Consider the following 17,793-nt stretch of genomic DNA (forward strand, 5'->3'; position numbering starts at 1 on the left):
AGAAGAAAGGCATAGGAAATTACCACGCGGGGCTCTCTGCTTCCTGTGAAGTGTAAATTTTCACAAGCTGCTCCCTCCTCAGGTCCTCAGGTAATCGCATTCCCTACCCGCCCAATCCCACTGGGACCGCCATGTTCCTCTCGTCGATCTCTTCAGCCCCCAGACTAAGGAAGTGACCGAAACGCGAAGCCTTGCTTTCTTTTCTTCTACTCTTTTCTTCTCTCAGGGACTGCTCAGAGAAAACCGAGCCACCGACAGCGCGGGGGAACGGCGCCAGACTCGAGGCGCGAAGCATCAGAAGCATCCGCACGACGGCAGCCGCGTGCGCGCGAGGGGGCGGGGCGCTCGCCTCCCGCGCACCTGCCCAGGGCCCTGCCCTCTGCCCGCGCCCCGCCCCTAGCCCCGCCCACGCGCCCAGCCACGCCCACGCGCCCAGCTCGGCCCACGCGCGCGAGGTCCCGGTTCACGCGAGCGCTCTCCTGCGCGTCCGCTACCGCCGTAGCGACGGACGGGTAGGGGAGTGATCTCCGTCGGTTTGCTCCTCTCGGTGGAGGAGAGATGGGGAGGCGTTGCGCTGGGGCTGAGGTAGGAAGGAGCCCGCCCCTCGACGCCTAACCCTCCCGCGACGCTAGCCCCTGAGCCGTGATGCGAGCGTGGGCCCTACTCTCCGTGGTGCTCTGGTACCTCACAGGAGGTGGGGATCCTCCCGCCAGGTCCCCTGGCCTCTCCCATCTTCTCCGTCCTGCCTCCTCCGCCCCGCCCCGCCCCACACTGAGCCCTGGCTTCTCTTCTACGTAAAAAGTCAGTGGTTTCTTTCCTCCGCAGTTGGATGGCAGCGTAATTCCGAGCGCACTGAGAAAGGCTTCATTTATGGCAAGCCGGGACACCCAGGTAATAAAGACCTCTTCACCCGCAGAGTCTGCCCGAAGAGCTGGGGGCTCCGTCGCTCTGCTAAGGTTCTTCCCGAGGAGGGAAATGGAGCAAACATTTATTGAACGTATACTGTGTGCTCTGCACTTCCCGAAGGTTGTTGCATCGTTTCATCCTTACAGCGACGCCACTACGCCTCAGTTGTATCACCTTACCTAAAGCTGCATAGCTCGTTAGGAGCTAAGATTCAATTCAGATCTCTTTCTCTGATGCCACCTCACTTCCAGGTGTCCCCGCTGCTTTGCAACATGCGAGGCCCCCTCAGAGGAGTGATTTCCAGTGCTGGAAGTCCCTCTGTTTGGAATGCCCTTATCCCTTCCCTTATTACCTAGAACTCCTACATATCCTTTACGGCTCAGCTCAAATGTCATTTGTCACTGTGATGAAACTTTCTCACACCCGCCAAGGAAAATTACTCACAAGGCTAACTTTAGATAACTTTGGGCCGGTTCATAGCATTGGTCAGGTTTGGAATCTCTCCGTGTTTGGCGGCCCTCCCCTTCCCTGCCACCACCAAATTGTAGGACGGTGTCTTCTTTATATGTTCAGAGCCTGGCATTCAGTAGGCTTTAAAATTAATATCTTGTGGGACTGTATTGGTTCCAAGCACATTGTTGCTGCTTCCATCAAATCCGAAACAGAATAGGTTTTGCAGAAAATCTTCCTCGTCTGTCCCATTTAATTATTGTTCCTAACAGAGGAAATTTATAGTTAAATATCATGTTTGCCTTGGGGATGACAATGATCATCTTTAAAATAGTTTTGCAACCAAAAGATCCTTTTCTGATCTTTAAATTGATTCCACTAACCCTTCAAATTTTTTTTATTCTAGTTAGTTCTGAATCTGTACATCAAGATGTATTATGTACATTTTAGCAACTAAGACGCGGGGCAGCCAAAATAAATAAATAAATAAATAAATATTAAAAAAAATAAAATGTATTATGTACATTTTTATAAACAACACTATAATATCACAGAAAAAAGAAAAAATATTGACTCTGTAGCAGTCTAGAGTTTTAAGAGTCTATGAGAAGCAGAACGGACTTTAGCATTCCAAATGTTATAATGATATGCTGATTTTTAAAATAGTGAAATCCAAAAAGAACTAATCAAAGTAACTTTGGGACAAAATGGTAGGAAATGTGTTTCTTAATTTAATTTTGCTATATAATGTAGTTATATATTGTTTTATTTTGTCACAGTGAAAGTATATGTAAATTTACATCACAGTAGCCCAATCCTTGTCTGTATGGATTTGAAACGCGCTGAAAAAGAAACAGTGGACCCCACCTACTTATGGGTTGGGCCTAATGAAAAGCCATTAACAGGTAAGTTATTCGATTTTAATATCTTCTTTTCTTAATGATGCGAACATTTTTTAAGAAAAGCACTGTCATTTATTGGAATGAACAAATTGAAATTTAATTTTAACTACAGATTCACTTACTCCATATTTAGACAATCATATTATATCTTGGTCTGTGCCTTATTTTCTCCTTATGCAAAAACTGAAGCAGTAATTTTTGTACCTTACTTCCCAAAGCTGTATTAGTTCAGAAGTTTTTATAAAACCTAAAATTTATCCTTGCAGCACCTGTGATAGGAGATGAGGTAACTAATATGTAATTTTTCACGATGTTAGGTGGGTGTCTTATAATATGAGCATTGTTAATTTCTGTCTTATGTGAAGAAATTGCATAGAACTATAAGGCAGTGTGATCTCACTTACAGAATTACTGGCATAAATCAATTGAAATTAGATGCCAAGAAATGAATTAAAGAAAACCAAAATATATTTCAAAAGTGTACTTATCTCACGTGGTTTTCCATTGAGTAATATGACAGAGTTAAGATTTTGTTGAATTCTTGAAGTTAAAATAGTCCATTAATTTTTAAATTTTTGTATTTATTTGTAACCCCAAGTTTACTAAATAATGTTTGAATTGTTACATGTTAAATAACCAAGTAATTTACTCTTTCTGTTTAGGAAATAATAGAATAAATATAACTAAAACAGGAAAGCTGATGGTGAAAGACTTTCTGGAGCCTTTGTCTGGACTTTACACATGCACTCTTTCTTATAAGACTGTCAAAGCAGAAACCCAAGAAGAAAAGGTAGTAAAGCAGAGATATGACTTTATGATCTTTGGTAAGAATATAGACACATTTTAACTTAAACATTTAATATGGATCAGAATTAAGTATATGGTTTCTTCATTTAGTGAAAATGAGTCTTATATATAATCGTTATGACTTATAGAGTATTTTGGGTGTATTTGACTAGGCAAACTTAAACTGACATCAAAATAGTGTGTCCTAAATAATCCTCTTTCAGCCTCCCACTTCCCACTGTCTAGGTATGCAGGCACAATCTACATTATCACAACTTTGCCAGGTAATTTAAAAACTGGTGTTTAATTCCATAAAAGCAAATTAATGATCCTTTTCACTGGACTGTGCTGACAGCAACACTTCTGTAAATTAAGACCCTCACTGTCAAAATCTTATTTTTTTCTTGATACTTTTAACTTATATATATAGCCAAACCACAGAAACCGTACAATCTCTTGTACTGAGTGGATAATATATCATATGAAAATAACCTTTTTTATTAAAGTTATTAGTTTTATATCTTTTTGTGAGGATAAACTGTTAAAACATTTTATTAGAAAAAATAAAATAAAATACCCAAAAAAACCCCATTTTATTAGATAAATTAAGTTTCTGTGCTGGTTTGCAAGATTGATGGGATTTAATATTACATGTTACTTGGAAATTAATGCTAGGTACAATTGTTTTTTTCTCATCTTTTTTAAAGCCTACCGGGAACCTGACTATTCATATCAGATGGCTGTACGTTTTACCACAAAATCTTGTGTAGGAAAGTATAATGATCTGCTTTTTAGAATGCTGAAGAAAATCTTGGATAATTTAATCTCTGATTTGTCATGCCATGTCATAGAACCATCATATAAATGCCATTTTGTTAAAGTCCCAAAACATGGCCTCATTCCTGAGCTATTTATAGCTTTTCAAGGTAGAAAAAGTTTTAATATTTCTTTAATTTTATGTGTTTAATCTTAATTACAAAATTAATTACCGTATTATTATAGAAAGCTTATAAATAGTAGGCCTTAAATGTTTGTTAAGCACTAAAGTATGTTGTTGGTCTTAACCTGGTTGTGGTTTTAAAAATTAACACATTATTTGCCTTCAACTATGATATATTGTTGCCTGTCTTTTAGAACTTAATATCATTTTATAAATATGGGCTTTAACTATGTAGCTAATATTTAACTTACAACTTCTTATAGAATTTTAAATTGTATTTTTGAGAACTTAACAAAAGGGAGAAACCAAACCAAATTTATTACTATTCATTTTAAAGCCTTGTAGTTACCTCCATTAGCCCCCAGATGGAGTGAAATCATAATGTATAAATCATTCAAATTGTGCACCTTTACTTTATTACTAGAATTACATAGATTAAACACATGCACACATGCATACTGAATTCAGCATTTGGAGCTTTATTGGAATGTTTGGAACTTTTTGGAATCTTTCTGTGAAAATGTTATTTTTCCCCCTCCAGTTAATCCTTTTGCACCAGGGTGGAAAGGTAAATGCAATGAGTCTGTTGACTGTGAAGATACCACTAACCATAATATCCTCCAGGTGAGAATTTCAGTGTAAGGGGAAAGTATTTGAATAGTATACAAAGCTATTTAAAAACTGAAATATGAAGTATTATTGATTTTTGGTTTCAGTTTTATAAACTGAGATTGTTGAGATCTTGGCTATTTAAAAATGGTTTGTTCTGGAAGAGTATATCTGGAATGTTATATAGCTCCCCAGGTTAATATTATGTATTTTTCCTATGACAGAAGGATGGATCACTGGTCTTTGTTCTCCAAATGTAACTAAGCAGCAGCTTGAAGAACAACCTTACAATCATGTCAACCTAGGTTAAAACAGTGGTTCTTCCAAAACTGTATCTGCACTGATCAAAATAGTTGCTCTCTCCTCTGCCTCCTTAGAGGCTAAGGACATAGTCTAAAAAATCCCTTCACTCTCCTCCTCTATCCCTGAGCGCATACCCTTAATATTGTGCATGGTTTATGGGTTGTTATTAGTTATTATTTAAGCCCCATGCTCAAAAAATAAAATAAAATTTATACCATTAGTCTGTAATGCTGATTAGAGAAAAGTTTTGGTTTCCATTTTGCTTGGCTTTTTGGAATTAGAAATAATGAACTCCCAGTTATCTACATGTGGAATAGACATGATGCAAATAATTCAAAACAAGTGCTTTTTAACCTCAATTTAGTTTTTCTTAACTGTTGTGCATAAAAATTGACAATAATTGGTAAGGTCAAGGCTAAACTAATTTTAGTATTAACATGCAACTTTTCAGGAATTCATCTGTTGTGTAAAGCAATGGCATGTTTGTATTACGTTTCATTGCCTCTGATACAGGAGGAGAAATTTGGTTCATAGTTTAGTAATTGTACTTCTCTCTGGTGTTTTTAAATCTTAGGCAAGAAATCGAATAGAAGAATTTTTCCGGAGCCAAGCATATATTTTCAACCATGACTTTAATAAAACTCTACCAGCTATGCATTTTGTGGACCACAGTTTTCTGATAGTACGAATAGATAGCTGTCGTCCAGGCTTTGGAAAAAATGAAGGTCTCCACAGCAATTGCGCTACCTGTTGTGGTAATTATAAAATATAAATATCTAATTATTTAGGTTATATAGTCAGAATTCACTTAGCATAATTGAATTGAATATTTATAGTGGTTCTCTTTACCAAAAAATATGTTTAATTAAAGGGAAGTAAAAATTCAAAGCCCAAATTTCTAAATATAATTATCTTCATGTATATGAATTCTGCTAATGTAATCTTTTGTATTACAAAATATTTCTGTAGTGCTTTTTTTTTTGGCTGCGTTGGGTCTTCGTTGCTGCGTGCAGGCTTTCTCTAGTTGCGGCGAGTGGGGGCTACTCTTTGTTGCGGTGCGCGGACTTCTCATTGCGGTGGCTTCTTTTGTTGTGGAGCACGGGCTCTAGGCGTGGGCTTCCGTAGTTGTGGTGCACAGGCTCAGTAGTTGTGGCTCACGGGCTCTAGAGCGCAGGCTCAGTAGTTGTGGCGCACGGGCTTAGTTGCTCCGCAGCATGTGGGATCTTCCCAGACCAGGGCTCGAACCCGTGTCCCCGGTATTGGCAGGTGGATTCTTAACCACTGTGCCACCAAGGAAGCCCTTCTGACTTAAGCTACTATACTATGAAAGAAAACAAAATGGTCCTGCCTAGAAATTGTAAATAGGAACTAGAAAACAAGAAATAGGAACTCATAAATGAAGCAATGCAGAAGATACTGTAAAATGCTGATGCTAAAGGAAAAAATAGCTAAGATTCTAACTTTTTTCTGGCTTTAAGATCATCAGATAACAATGTTTAAAACTTATAAATGGGGAGTTCTCTGGCGGTCCAGTGGTTAGGACTCTGCGCTTTCACTTCCGTGTCCCCGGGTTCAATCCCCGGTTAGGGAACTAAGATCCTGCAACACGCTCTGTGCAGCCAAGAAAAAAAACCTCATAAATAATCTTCCACACCTTAACTGGCTGAACATTACTCATAGTATAACATAGATATAGAATGTCAATGGTGTGACATTAATGGCAATTTGTATTATTGGTATAAGATACTTCTAACTGAAATTATAATAATCTACTCCATTGTGTTTTCCTCTGCAGTGGTTTGTGGTCCTGGGACTTTTAGTCCTGATGTTGATGTTACATGTCAGACCTGCGTTTCTATCCAAATCTACGGAGCTAAATCTTGCCCATAAAACTTCAAACAAAAACTGCAACGTGAAGACTAGAGGTGAAAGCATTGTTACTTGCTTGTGGAGGTGGCGAACATAAGATGATTTGTTCACATCCCAGAGTGTCATAGATAGTTCCAGTAAGTAAGATCAGTACGACCAAAACATTGGAAAACATACCTTTTAGAAACCCTAAAAAGATAGTTGACATGGCATTTCTAAGAAGGCATTTAATATCTCCAGTGTGCAAAGGAAAGTGTAAGTATCAGTGGATGAGTTTTATTGAAATATGTTTTGTTGTTTACAAACAATCTGTTTCCATGTACCTAAGACTATATTAAGATCAAGAAGAGTAGCAAAGTATAATATAATAAAAACATTGTACTTTCCATGTATTATTTTGTTTGATATCACTCTTATATAAAGGCATATATATTACCTTTATAATTAGAACCAAAAAACTTATTTCTTTGGGTCTCTTTGCTTTCAGTTTGTTTTTAGAATAATAGAATTTATTAGTATAGTTTTAGGTTTACAGTATAATTGAGCAGATATTATACAGAGTTCCATATACCCACTCCAGCCCACACCCTCATCCCTCCCCAGTTTCCCCTATTATTAACATCTTGCATTAGTGTGATGCATTTGTTACAATTAATGAACCAATGTTGATACATTATTATCAACTATAGTTCATAGTTTATATTAAGGTTCATTCTTTGTGTTCTACAGTTCTATGGGTTTTGACAACTGCATAATGACATGTGTCCACCCTTACAGTTTCATACAGAATAGTTTCACCACCCTTAAAATGCCCTATGCTTCACCTATTCACCTCTCTCCCTTACCCCAGAGCCCTTGACAACCAGTAATCTTTTTACTGTCTCTATAGTTTTGCCTTTTCCAAAGTGTCATAAACTTGGAATTGTACAGTATGTAGACTTTCCAGACTGGCTTCTTTCACTTACCAATATTCATTTAAGGTTCCTCCATGTCTTTTTGTGACTTAATAGATCATTTTTTATTGCTGAATAATATTCCATCGTATGGGTGTGTAAAGGACATCTTGGTTGCTTCCAGTTTTTGGTGATTATGAATAAAGTTGCTATAAATATTTGTGTACAGGTTTTTGTATGGGCACAAGTTTTCAAATCAATTGCGTAAATACGTAGGAGCATGACTGCTGGATTGTATAGTAAAATTATGTTTAGTTTTGTAAGAAACTGCCAAACTGTGTCCCCAGTTGGGCTACCATTTTATATTCCCACCAGCAATGGATGTGTTTCTTGTTGTTCCTCATCCTCACCAGCTTTTGGTATTTTCAGTGTTTTTGATTTTGGCCGTTCTAATAGGTATATAGTGGTATTTCATTGTCATTTTAATTTTAAATCCCCTAATGACATCTGGTCTGAGCATCTTTTCATATGTTTATTTGTCATGTGTATATCTACCGTTCAGATCTTTCTCCATTTTTTTATTGGATTAGTCATTCTTATTGTTGAGTTCTAAGAGTTCTTTGTATATTTTAGATACAAGTTCTTTATCGGATATGTGTTTTGCAAATATTTTCTCCCATTTTGTGGCTTGTCTCTTCATTCTTCTCACAGTGTCTTTCACTAAGCAGAAGTTTCTAATTTTAGTAAAATTCAATTTACCAATTTTTTTCCCACGGATCATGCTTTTGGTGTCATACCTAAAAACTCATCACCAAGCCCAAGGTCATCTAGGTTTGCTCCTGTTGTATTCTAGAAGTTATATAGTTTCATGTTTTACATTTAGTCTAAGATGAATTAGTTTTTGTGAAAAGTATAAGTTGTATGTTTAGATTCTTTTTTTTTTTTTTGCATATGGATGGTTCCAGCACCATTTGTTGAAAAGACTATCCTTCCTCCATTGAATTGTCTTTGCTCCTTTGTCAAAAATCAGTTGACTGCATTTGTGTGGGTCTATGTCTGGGTTCTCTATTCTACTCCAATTATCAATTCATGTATTCTTTCATCAATACCATACTGCCTTGATTTCTGTATAGTAAGTCTTAAATTCGGTTAGTATCAGTCCCCTGACTTAGTTCTTATTCTTCAGTATTGTGTTAGTTATCCTGGATCTTTTGCCTTTTCATATAAACTTTAGAATTAGTTTGTTGATAACCGCAAAATAACTTGCTGGGAGTTTGGTTGGAATTGCATTGAATCTATAGGTCAAGTTGGGGAAAATTGACATGTTAACAATTTTGAGTTTTCCTATCCAGGAACATGGAATATCTCTTTATTTAGATTTTCTTTATTTCATCAGAGTTTTGTAGTTTTCCTCATATAGATCTTGTACATATTTTCTTCAATTTATGCCTAAATATTTAATTTTTTGCACAAATGTAAATGGTCTTGTATTTTTAATTTAAAATTCCAAGTGTTTATTGCTGGTATTTAGGAAGGCATTTAACTTTTTTTTTTAAATTTTTTTTATTGAGGTATAGTTGTTTTACAATGTTGTGTTAGTTTCTACTGTAGTGAAGTGAACTTCCCTGTGCTATATGGCAGGTTCTTATTAGTCATCTATTTTATACATATTAGTGTATATATGTCAATCCCAATCTCCCAATTCATCCCACACCCACCCCCCACCGCTTCCCCCCTTGGTTTCCATATGTATATTAACCTTATATCCTGTGATCTTTCTCTAATTGCTTATTAATTCCAGGAAGTTTTTTGTAAATTCTTTGGGATTTTCTACTTAGACAATCATGTCATCTGCAAACAGAACAGTTTTATTTCTTCCTTCCTAATCTGTATATCTTTTATTTCCTTATCTAGTCTTATTGCATTAGCTAGAACTTACAGTATGATGTTCTGTAAGTTCTCCTCTATTCCTAGTTTGCTGAAAGCTTTTATCATGAATGGGTATTGGATTTTGCCAAATGCTTTTTCTGCATTTATTGATGTGATCATGTGATTTTTTTATCTTTCGTCTGTTGATATGATGGATTACATTAATTGATTTTCAAATGTTGGAACCATCCTTATATATTCAGAATAAATCCTTTTTAGTCATAGTATATAGTTATTTTTATACATTGTTGGATTTGATTTGCTAATATTCTATTGAGGATTTTTGTATTTATTTCATGAGACATATTAGTTTGTAGTTTTCCCTTCTTATGATATCATTATCTGGTTTTAGTATTAGGGTTATTTAGTGCTAGTGTTAACATTGTAGGTATGTGTGTCAGTCAGGGTCCAATCAGGAGACAAAAAAACACAAAGTAATTTGAACAGGGAAGGTTTAATATAGAGAATTGTCAACCATAACAGGAGCAGAATAACAAGGAATTGGATAGTGAGATATAGAGAACCCTAAAGAATAGAGGGGTAGCGGATATAAAGAGCAGCTCCTACCACTGGGACTGAGACAGAGTGTCCATGAAAGAGCCACCAGCTCCAAGGGCTGAGATCTAGACCTTATTGAAGAGGGCACAACCATGGGTCACCGGATGACAGAAAAGTCACTGAGGCTGGAAATTCACTCTCCGGAACTTTCCAGAGATCTGCCCTCTAGGGTGCCAAGGAAGGCTCTTCATGGGGAAATTTCTCACTCTGCTACAAAACCACGCAAGGAAGAGGGGTTGTTGGTGAAGCTGCTGGCCACCATGCACTGCAGGACATGGAGATACTGCACATGCTGCAGGAGCCTGCCAAGGGAACAACCTGCTGCTTTTTTGCTTTTTTTAATTTTATTTATTTATTTATTTTTGGCTGCGTTGGGTCTTTGTTGCTGCGCGCGGGCTTCCTCTAGTTGCTGCAAGCGGGGGCTACTCTTCCTTGCGGTGCGCGGGCTTCTCATTGCGGTGGCTTCTCTTGTTGCGGAGCACGGGCTCTAGGCACGTGGGCTTCAGTAGCTGTGGCACGTGGGCTCAGTAATTGTGGCTCACGGGCTCTAGAGCGCAGGCTCAGTAGTTGTGGCGCACGGGCTTAGTTGCTCCGCGGCATGTGGGATCTTCCCGGACCAGGGCTCGAACCCGTGTAACCTGCATTGGCAGGCAGATTCTTAACCACTGTGCCACCAGGGAAGCCCCAACCTGCTGCTTTTTGATGATGTCAGCTCAGTTTGACTTTTCTTCCCCTCTCCTTAGAAAATCCCACAGCATGTAGACACTGCTCTTGAGTTTATGAATTTCTTTTTTTCCTAAGCCAGAAGGTATTTTCTCCTCTTATATTTTGTTCTTCATCCTCCAATACCCTTTTACTCTTTAGGTTGCTGCCATATTTTCATCTTAACTGTTCACCCTTGGCAAGCCTTCTTTACCCCATAGGTCACGCATCTGGTAAATGTTTCTGAGGCCCTTCTTGATTTCCTTCTTCAGTTTCAAAAGCTTCTTCAGTCCTTTGAAAAGAAGAACATAAATGGATTGACAGATTAGTATGATCTGACAGATTAGCCCCTCTGGCACAATAATGAATTATGCAGGTCTGAAGGACCCTGAGGTGGCAAAAACATGATTGGTGCCAAAGTATAGTTCCTTAGTGGCAGTGTTTATTTTGGAGACTGCTAGATATGTGAGTTGAAGTTTGGATAAACAGATATTGTGCTATCACTTTGGGTCATCCCAAGGTAACACATTGATATCTAGTATCAGAATCTGGAAACAATTAGGCAGCAGTGAAAGTGTTTGGAAAACAAAGAAGATAAGGAAACAGGAAGCAGAGAGAAAAGAAAATGGCTTTAACCACCAACCATTGAATAGAAAATGTTGCATACCACTCAGAGGGTAGAGGAAATACACCTCAGTCCAAATGAGCTTGAAGTCCTTTTCTTGCAGATGTAGGTCACAAAGCTTGGACTGGAGAGCTCTAATTTAGACTTCTGGACCCTACCTCATTTCTGTGGAAGTTTTCTGGAATGTGGCTCACACAGAAGGAAGTCAACCAAATTTTTAAATGCAGAGGAAAGACTAAATTGAGGCTGGAGATATGTGCGTGTGCCTCCCTCCTCTTTCTTATGGCCCAGTTGTTGGAGTCTAATGTCCAATGGTTTTCAAAGCATCTTGCAAAATATGTCTCCCCTGAATGGCAGAAAGCAAGTGAGGAAGACATCTGCAGTCTACAATGGAAAGACCCTGGCTTTCTGATTCTAGTCCTGACTCTATCATTTTCTATCTTTGACAAAGACCGTTTTCTCATCCCTGCTATGGGGAAACTAATACCAGGTTCAACCTCTCTTAAAATGTAACTTTATGTAATCATATAATTTGTATGAAAGAACTATGTAAACCATAAAACACCAACAATTTTTAGGCTCTGTATTAGCTTGTGGGGCCTATGATAAATAAGGAAGTGATTCTACACAGCCCCCCAAGAATCCATAGCTTTCACCGTAATTTGCATACATTCAATCAATAAGCTTTTATTTATTATAGGTACTATGCTCAGTAGTCTCCATCTCTGTCACCAGGGAGGGCACAGACTAGTGTCTGAGACAAATAAAGTACTCCGATTAAGTGCCATTGTGACTTAGATAGCAGCTTAGAGTCCTCTGTCCCTTGCATATTTAGGTGGTAGGTTTGAGGGAAGATTTCAGAAGGCAGATGGAGGAAGGGTTACACTGCCTCAACACACACAAAAAAGCTTAAAATGAAACAGTAAGCATCACTATTCTCTTTTTTTCACCACTTTTATTGTGAAATATAACATGCATACAGAAAAGTGCGTTGAACACTAATTTACAGTTTAACAAATAATTACCAAATAAATATCTGAGCTACCCACCACCCGGGTGAAGAAATAAAATATTTCTAGCTTCCTAGAAACCCACTCCTTTCCCATGTGCCTGTCCCTGATCGTATCATCCCTCCTCCAAAGAGGATGAATCATAATAATTATTTCCTTCCTTTTCTTGGAGTTTTACCACCAAAGTTGGATCCCTAAGCCGTATAGTTTCTCTGTTTTTGAATATTATGGAGAGAATCATAATGAATATATTCTTCTATGCCTTGATTCTTTCTAAAGATTAATCTCATGTAGAGTTAGTTTATTAATACCCATTGCTGTTTAGTATTCCATTATGTGACTATATCACAGTTTTTTATCCATTCTATTGTTGGGGAATACTCAAGTTGTTGCTGGTTCTTGACTGTTACGACATCCTACTAAGTAAAATTCTTTAAAGTATATCCCATGTGATGCATATGTGCACAAGTTTCTCTAGAGTTTATACCTAGCTGTTGAATTTTGGGGTTATAGGGTAGGTCAGTCTTCCACTTGTAATGACAAACTGTTATTCAAAGTGATTGTACTAATTTATCTTCCCAACAGTAACCAATGTAACAATGGAAGTAACACTGGACATTCTCATTGTTTCAGATACTTACCAACATTTGGTCTTGTCAGACTTTTAAACTTTTTCCAGGCTGGTGAGTGAGTAGTGGTATCTCCTGGAGGTTTTAATTTGTGTTTCCCTGATTACTAATCAGGTTAATCATCATTTCATATGTTTGTTAGCCATTAGGATTCTCTTTTTCCAGAAGTTCTGCAGAAGACTTTTGTCTGTTTTTGTACTGAGTCATCTTTTTTTATTGATTTGTACAAGCTCCCTGTACTGGATATTACGGCTTTGTAAGTTATACATGTTTTAAATATCTTCTCCCACGGTGTGGTTTGTCTTTTCTCCTCTTTGTGATATCTTTTGATGAACAAACATTGTTTTTGTTTTGTTTGTTTTTTGGCCACGCCACACAGCTTGCAGGATTTTAATTCCCTGACCAGGGATTGAACCTGCGCCCTCAGCAGTCAAGGCTCAGAGTCCTAACCATTGGACCACCAGGGAATCCCCATAAACAAATGTTTTTAATGTTAATATAGTTATAGACTTGCCTTTCACATTTAGATCTAAATTCTAACTGGAATTAATTTTATATATGCTGTGTGGTAGGCATCAAATATTATTTTTCATCCATGTGGTTATTCAGTTGTCCTGGCACCACTTGTTGAAAAATCTAGCCTTTCCCCAGTACTCTGCAGTGTTACTTCTGTCACGTAGCAGGTGTCCATTTGTGCATGAGAATCTATGTCTGAGATGCCTCCTCTAGTTTTCTATTTGTCTATCCCTGCTCTAATGCTACACCAAAATATTATAGATTTAATAATCCATCTTGATATCTGGTAGAGCAAGTTTTTCCACCTTGTTCTTCAAGAGTATCATGGCTATTTGTGCCTCTTTGCACTTCCATACAAGTTTTAGAATCACCCTATTAAGTTATATACACACAAAAATATTGAGATTTTGTTGGGATTGCATTGAATCCATAAATTAATTTGGGAAGATTTCACAATTGTACAAGATTGTGTCTTCTAATCCTTCAACATAGTATTCCTTCTTTTGTTTAAGTCTCCTCAGGTCTCTCAATAAGAGTTTATAATTTCATGTGTTAGAACTCTTTCAGACCTTTTGTTAGATATATTCCCAGGTATTTCATATTTTTGGTGCTATTACAATTGGTATTTTAAAATTTCGTTTTTATTTTTGTTGCTGATGTACATAAGAATACAATTGGTTTATATATATATTAATTTCAGCAAATTGCTAAATTATTCATTTTAATAATTTATCTATAGATTCTTTTGGACTTTCTGTATACAAATTAGATCACCTGAAAGTAATGCAATTTTCTTTTTTTAAAAAATCCTTACATATTTTGTTTCTCTTTTGGCTTCATATACTTTCTAGACCTTCTATATAATGTCAAATAGATAGAAGCAGTGACAGTAGGCATCCTTGTCTTGTTTCTGATTCAGAGAGAAAGCTTATAACATTTCGCCATTAAATATGATGTTTACTGTAGATATTTTATGATACGTATATCAGATTAAAGACATATCTTTTATTCCTAGTTTTCTAGGAATTTTTAAAAACATTTTTCATTTATTTTTTTTTGGCCGCGCCCTGAGGCATGTGGGATCTTAATTCTCCAACCAGGGATCGAACCCGCGTCCCCTGCAGTGGAAGCACTGAGTTTTAACAGCTGGACCACCAGAGAAGTCCCTAGGAATTTTTTAATGCACTTTTTTTCCTTCAAAACAAAAAACTTTTTAAAAAATTTATTTTATTCAAGTATAGTTGATTTACAATGTTGTGTTAATTTCTGCTGTACAGCAAAGTGATTCAGTTACACATATATATACATTCTTTTTCATATTCTTTCCCCTTATGGTTTATCACAGGATATTGAATAAATCCCTGTGCTATACAGTAGGACCTGTTGTTTATCCATTCTCTATATAACAGTTTGCATCTGCTAATCCCAAACTCCCAATCTGTCCCTCTCCAACCCCCCCTCCACCCCCGCCCTTGGCAACCACAAGTCTGTTCTCTATATCCGTGAATTTGTTTCATAGATAAGTTCATTTGTGTCATATTTTAGATTCCACATATAAGGAATATGGTATTACAACCAACGACTTTTTATTGAAGTATAGTTGATATGCAATGTTGTATTAGTTTCGGGTGTATAGGAAAGTAATTCATTTATATATATTCAGAGATATATATATTCTTTTCAGATTCTTTTCCATTATAGGTTATTACAAAATGTTGACTATAGTTCCCTGTGCTATACAGTAGGTCCTTGTTGTTTATCTATTTTGTATATAGTAGTGTGTATCTGTTAATCCCAAACTCCTAATTTATCCCTCCCCCACCTCTTTCCCCTTTGGTAACCATAAATTTCTTTTCTATGTCTGTGATTGTATTTCTGTTTTGTAAATGAGTTAATTTGTGTCATCTTTTTAGATACCACATATGTGATATTATATGATATTTGTCTTTGTCTGACTTCCTTCGTATGTAATCTCTAGGTCCATTTAGGAATTTTTATCATGAATGGAAACTGAATTTTATCAAGTGCATTTTCTGTATCTATTGAAGCAATCATGTCATCTTTCTTCTTAAACTGTTAATGTGGTGAATTATGTAAATTGATTTCTCACTGTTAAGCCAGCCTTGAAGTCCTAGATAAATCTAACTTAGTCTTAAGGTATTATTATTTTTTATTTCTTGATTTGGTTTGCTATTTATTTTCTATTTTTGCATCTAACTTCATGGGTGAGACTGGCCTGCATTTTTTCTTTCTCTTGTTCTTGTTAGATTTTGCTAGCATTATTAACGATTTGGAAAGTGTTCCTCTTTTTCTATTCTCTGGAAGAGTTTGTATAAGGTTGGAATTATTTATCCTTGAATGCTTAATTGAATGTACTGGAGAAACCATCTGGGCTTGGAATTTTCTTTGTGAGAAGATATTTTACTGTTGATATAATGTCCTTTGTAGTTACAGGATTTTTCAGATTTTCTATTTCTTCTTGATGTAGTTTTAGCAAGTTATACTTTTCTAGGATAGTGCTCATTTCATCTAAAATCTTAAATTTATTGGCATAATGTTGTTCTAATATCCTTTTATCTTTTTGATGCCTGTAGCATCTATAGTACTGTCTCCTTTTCATTTTTGAAATTGATTATATATACTCTTTTTCCCTTTATTTTTCTTTTTATCACTCCTCTCAGAGGTTTGTGTATTTTATCATTTCAAAGATCCAATGTCTGTCTTTACTGAACCTCTTTTTTATTTATTTCGTACTTTATTTGCTGTGCCCTTTATTTTCTTTCCTTCAATTTTTTTAAAAATAAATTTATTTATTTATTTATTTATTTATTTATTTATTTATTTATTTATTTATTTATTTATTTATTTTTGGCTGTGTTGGGTCTTAGTTCCTGCCCGCGGGCTTTCTCTAGTTGCACCGAGTGGGGGCTACTCTTCATTGCTGTGCACGGTCTTCTCATTGCGGTGGCTTCTCTTGTTGTGGAGCATGTGCTCTAGGCGTGCGGGCTTCAGTAGTTGGGGCACATGGGCTCCAGTAGTTGTGGCTCACGGGCTCTAGAGCGCAGGCTCAGTACTTGTGGCGCACAGGCTTAGTTGCTCTGCGGCATGTGGGATCTTCCCGGACCAGGGCTCTTACCTGTGTCCCCTGCATTGGCAGGTGGATTCTCAACCACTGCGCCACCTGGGAAGCCCCTTTCCTTCAATTTAATTGGATTTATTTTGCTAACATTTTTTCTAGCTCCTTGACATAGATACTTAACTCTTTGATTTTTTTTCTTTAGCTTTTCTCCTTTTCTCACATAAAGAATTAAGGTGATACATACATATTCTTTTCTCTAAAACAATGGCTTTAGTTTAATCTTACAAGTTTGACATGTGTATTTTTTATTGCTAAAATTTTTTTCTGATTTCCATTACTATTTCTCCCTTGACTCTTTTTTTTTTTTTTTTTAAATGAGAGCCTCTGGGAACTACAGTTTTGTCTTTTTTTAAATTTTATTTATTTATTTATTTATTATTTATGGCTGTGTTGGGTCTTCGTTTCTGTGCGAGGGCTTTCTCTAGTTGCGGCAAGTGGGGACCACTCTTCATCGCGGTGCACGAGCCTCTCATTATCGCGGCCTCTCTTGTTGCGGAGCACAGGCTCCAGACGCGCAGGTTCAGTAATTGTGGCTCACGGGCCTAGTTGCTCCGCAGCATATGGGATCTTCCCAGACCAGGGCTCGAACCCGTGTCCCCTGCATTGGCAGGCAGATTCTCAACCACTGTGCCACCAGGGAAACCCCCCTTGACTCTTAAGTTATTTTAAAATGTGTGCCTCATTAAAGGATCATATACCATGATCAAATGGGGTTTATCCCAGGAATGCAAGGATTCTTCAATATATGCAAATCAATCAATGTGATAAACCATATTAAGATACTGAAGGAGAAAAACCATATGATCATCTCAATAGATGCAGAAAAAGCTTTCGACAAAATTCAACACCCATTTATGATAAAAACCCTCCAGAAACTAGGCATAGAGGGAACTTACCTCAACATAATAAAGGCCGTATATGACAAACCCACAGCCAACATTGTTCTCAATGGTGAAAAACTGAAACCATTTCCACTAAGATCAGGAACAAGACAAGGTTGCCCACTCTCGCCACTATTATTCAACAT

At 37.1% G+C, this 17,793-nt stretch overlaps 1 protein-coding gene and 1 non-coding gene across 2 annotated transcripts; one reads left to right on the forward strand and one right to left on the reverse strand.

The window, feature by feature from the left end:
• The first annotated feature begins 645 nt into the window (after nt 1-645).
• Nucleotides 646-6,786, forward strand: ZPBP2 (zona pellucida binding protein 2). Its single transcript, XM_068531481.1, has 8 exons — nt 646-694; nt 826-891; nt 2,136-2,261; nt 2,921-3,082; nt 3,752-3,970; nt 4,526-4,608; nt 5,471-5,651; nt 6,692-6,786. Exons 1-8 carry the CDS (start codon nt 646-648, stop codon nt 6,784-6,786), a joined length of 981 nt encoding a protein of 326 aa, XP_068387582.1.
• A 6,719-nt stretch (nt 6,787-13,505) lies between these two features.
• Nucleotides 13,506-13,578, reverse strand: TRNAS-UGA (transfer RNA serine (anticodon UGA)). The gene has a single exon. It is a non-coding gene; the product is annotated as a tRNA-Ser (tRNA).
• Nucleotides 13,579-17,793: the final 4,215 nt, after the last annotated feature.

The sequence above is a fragment of the Eschrichtius robustus genome, chromosome 20 (genome assembly GCF_028021215.1).
Source record: "Eschrichtius robustus isolate mEscRob2 chromosome 20, mEscRob2.pri, whole genome shotgun sequence".
NCBI classification, from domain to species: domain Eukaryota; kingdom Metazoa; phylum Chordata; class Mammalia; order Artiodactyla; family Eschrichtiidae; genus Eschrichtius; species Eschrichtius robustus.